This window comes from Priapulus caudatus, unplaced genomic scaffold (genome assembly GCF_000485595.1).
Source record: "Priapulus caudatus unplaced genomic scaffold, Priapulus_caudatus-5.0.1 Scaffold13589, whole genome shotgun sequence".
In the NCBI taxonomy this organism is placed as follows: Eukaryota; Metazoa; Priapulida; class Priapulimorpha; order Priapulimorphida; family Priapulidae; genus Priapulus; species Priapulus caudatus.
This window is the reverse complement of record NW_014590650.1, coordinates 1-1,085: the sequence shown is the minus strand read 5'-3', so window position 1 is coordinate 1,085 and position 1,085 is coordinate 1. Positions and strand designations below refer to the sequence as shown.

At 43.2% G+C, this 1,085-nt stretch overlaps 1 protein-coding gene across 1 annotated transcript; it reads left to right on the top strand.

Annotated features, from left to right (window-relative positions):
• Positions 1 to 9: 9 nt before the first annotated feature.
• LOC106820460 (riboflavin synthase-like) lies at positions 10 to 502 on the top strand (the record flags this gene model as incomplete). Its single annotated transcript, XM_014824976.1, has 2 exons — positions 10 to 282; positions 329 to 502. Coding segments are annotated over 2 exons (447 nt in total), but the record flags the coding sequence as incomplete, so codon positions are not given.
• Positions 503 to 1,085: the final 583 nt, after the last annotated feature.

Sequence of the window (1,085 nt, the reverse complement as noted above, 5' to 3'; positions counted from 1 at the left end):
GATTATTTTAGTGCAGATGTCTCGCGTGAGACTTTATCATTGACCTCTTTAGCGGCATTATCAAAAGGTTCATCCGTTAATCTCGAAAAAGCCTTAACCTTGCAAACACGTTTAGGTGGTCATCTTGTCAGTGGTCATGTGGATGGGTTAGCAACGGTTGAATCACGTCATGCAGATGGGCGTTCGGAACGTTTTCGTATCAATGCTCCTGCTGAGTTAGCTAAGTATATTGCTGCAAAAGGTTCGATTACCATTGATGGCGTTAGTCTGACGGTTAATAAGGTAGAAGGTGCGAGTTTTGAGCTAAATATCGTTCCGCATACCTTAGTTGAAACGGTCAATTGGTCGCTATCAAGTAGGGACAAAAGTAAATTTAGAGGTGGATGTGGTCGCGCGTTATTTGGAGCGTTTACTGTTGGGGGAGAAAGCGGCTGAAGCTGCGAAAGAAAAAGACAACATAAACCATGCGTTCTTAGCCAAACATGGTTTTTATAAGGTCTAAACTCTGTCCACATTATTAATGTTACGAGGGAAATACTAAGTATGAAATTCAATGCTATAGAAGAAATTATTGAAGATATTTCACAAGGCAAGATGGTCATTATCGTCGACGATGAAGACCGTGAAAACGAAGGTGATTTCTTAATGGCCGCATCAAAAGTTAGGCCAGAAGATATTAATTTCATGGTAACGCATGGACGTGGCCTAGTCTGCCTAACGCTTCGCTCAGAACGTTGCCAACAATTAAACCTGCCCTTGATGATCACTGAAACGGATTCTTCTCATGGTACAAACTTTACCGTTTCTATCGAAGCGGCAGAAGGTGTAACAACGGGAATATCGGCTTACGATCGCGCTTTAACGGTACGTGCAGCCGTAGCTCCCGATGCCTCACCAAAAGATATTGAACAGCCAGGCCATATATTTCCACTAAAAGCACAAGCGGGTGGTGTACTAACTAGAGCTGGGCATACTGAGGCAGGGTGCGATTTAGCTCAGTTGGCAGGTTTAGAGCCAGCGGCATTGATCGTTGAAATTTTAAATGAAGATGGTTCAATGGCACGTCGTGATGATTTGGTGAAAAT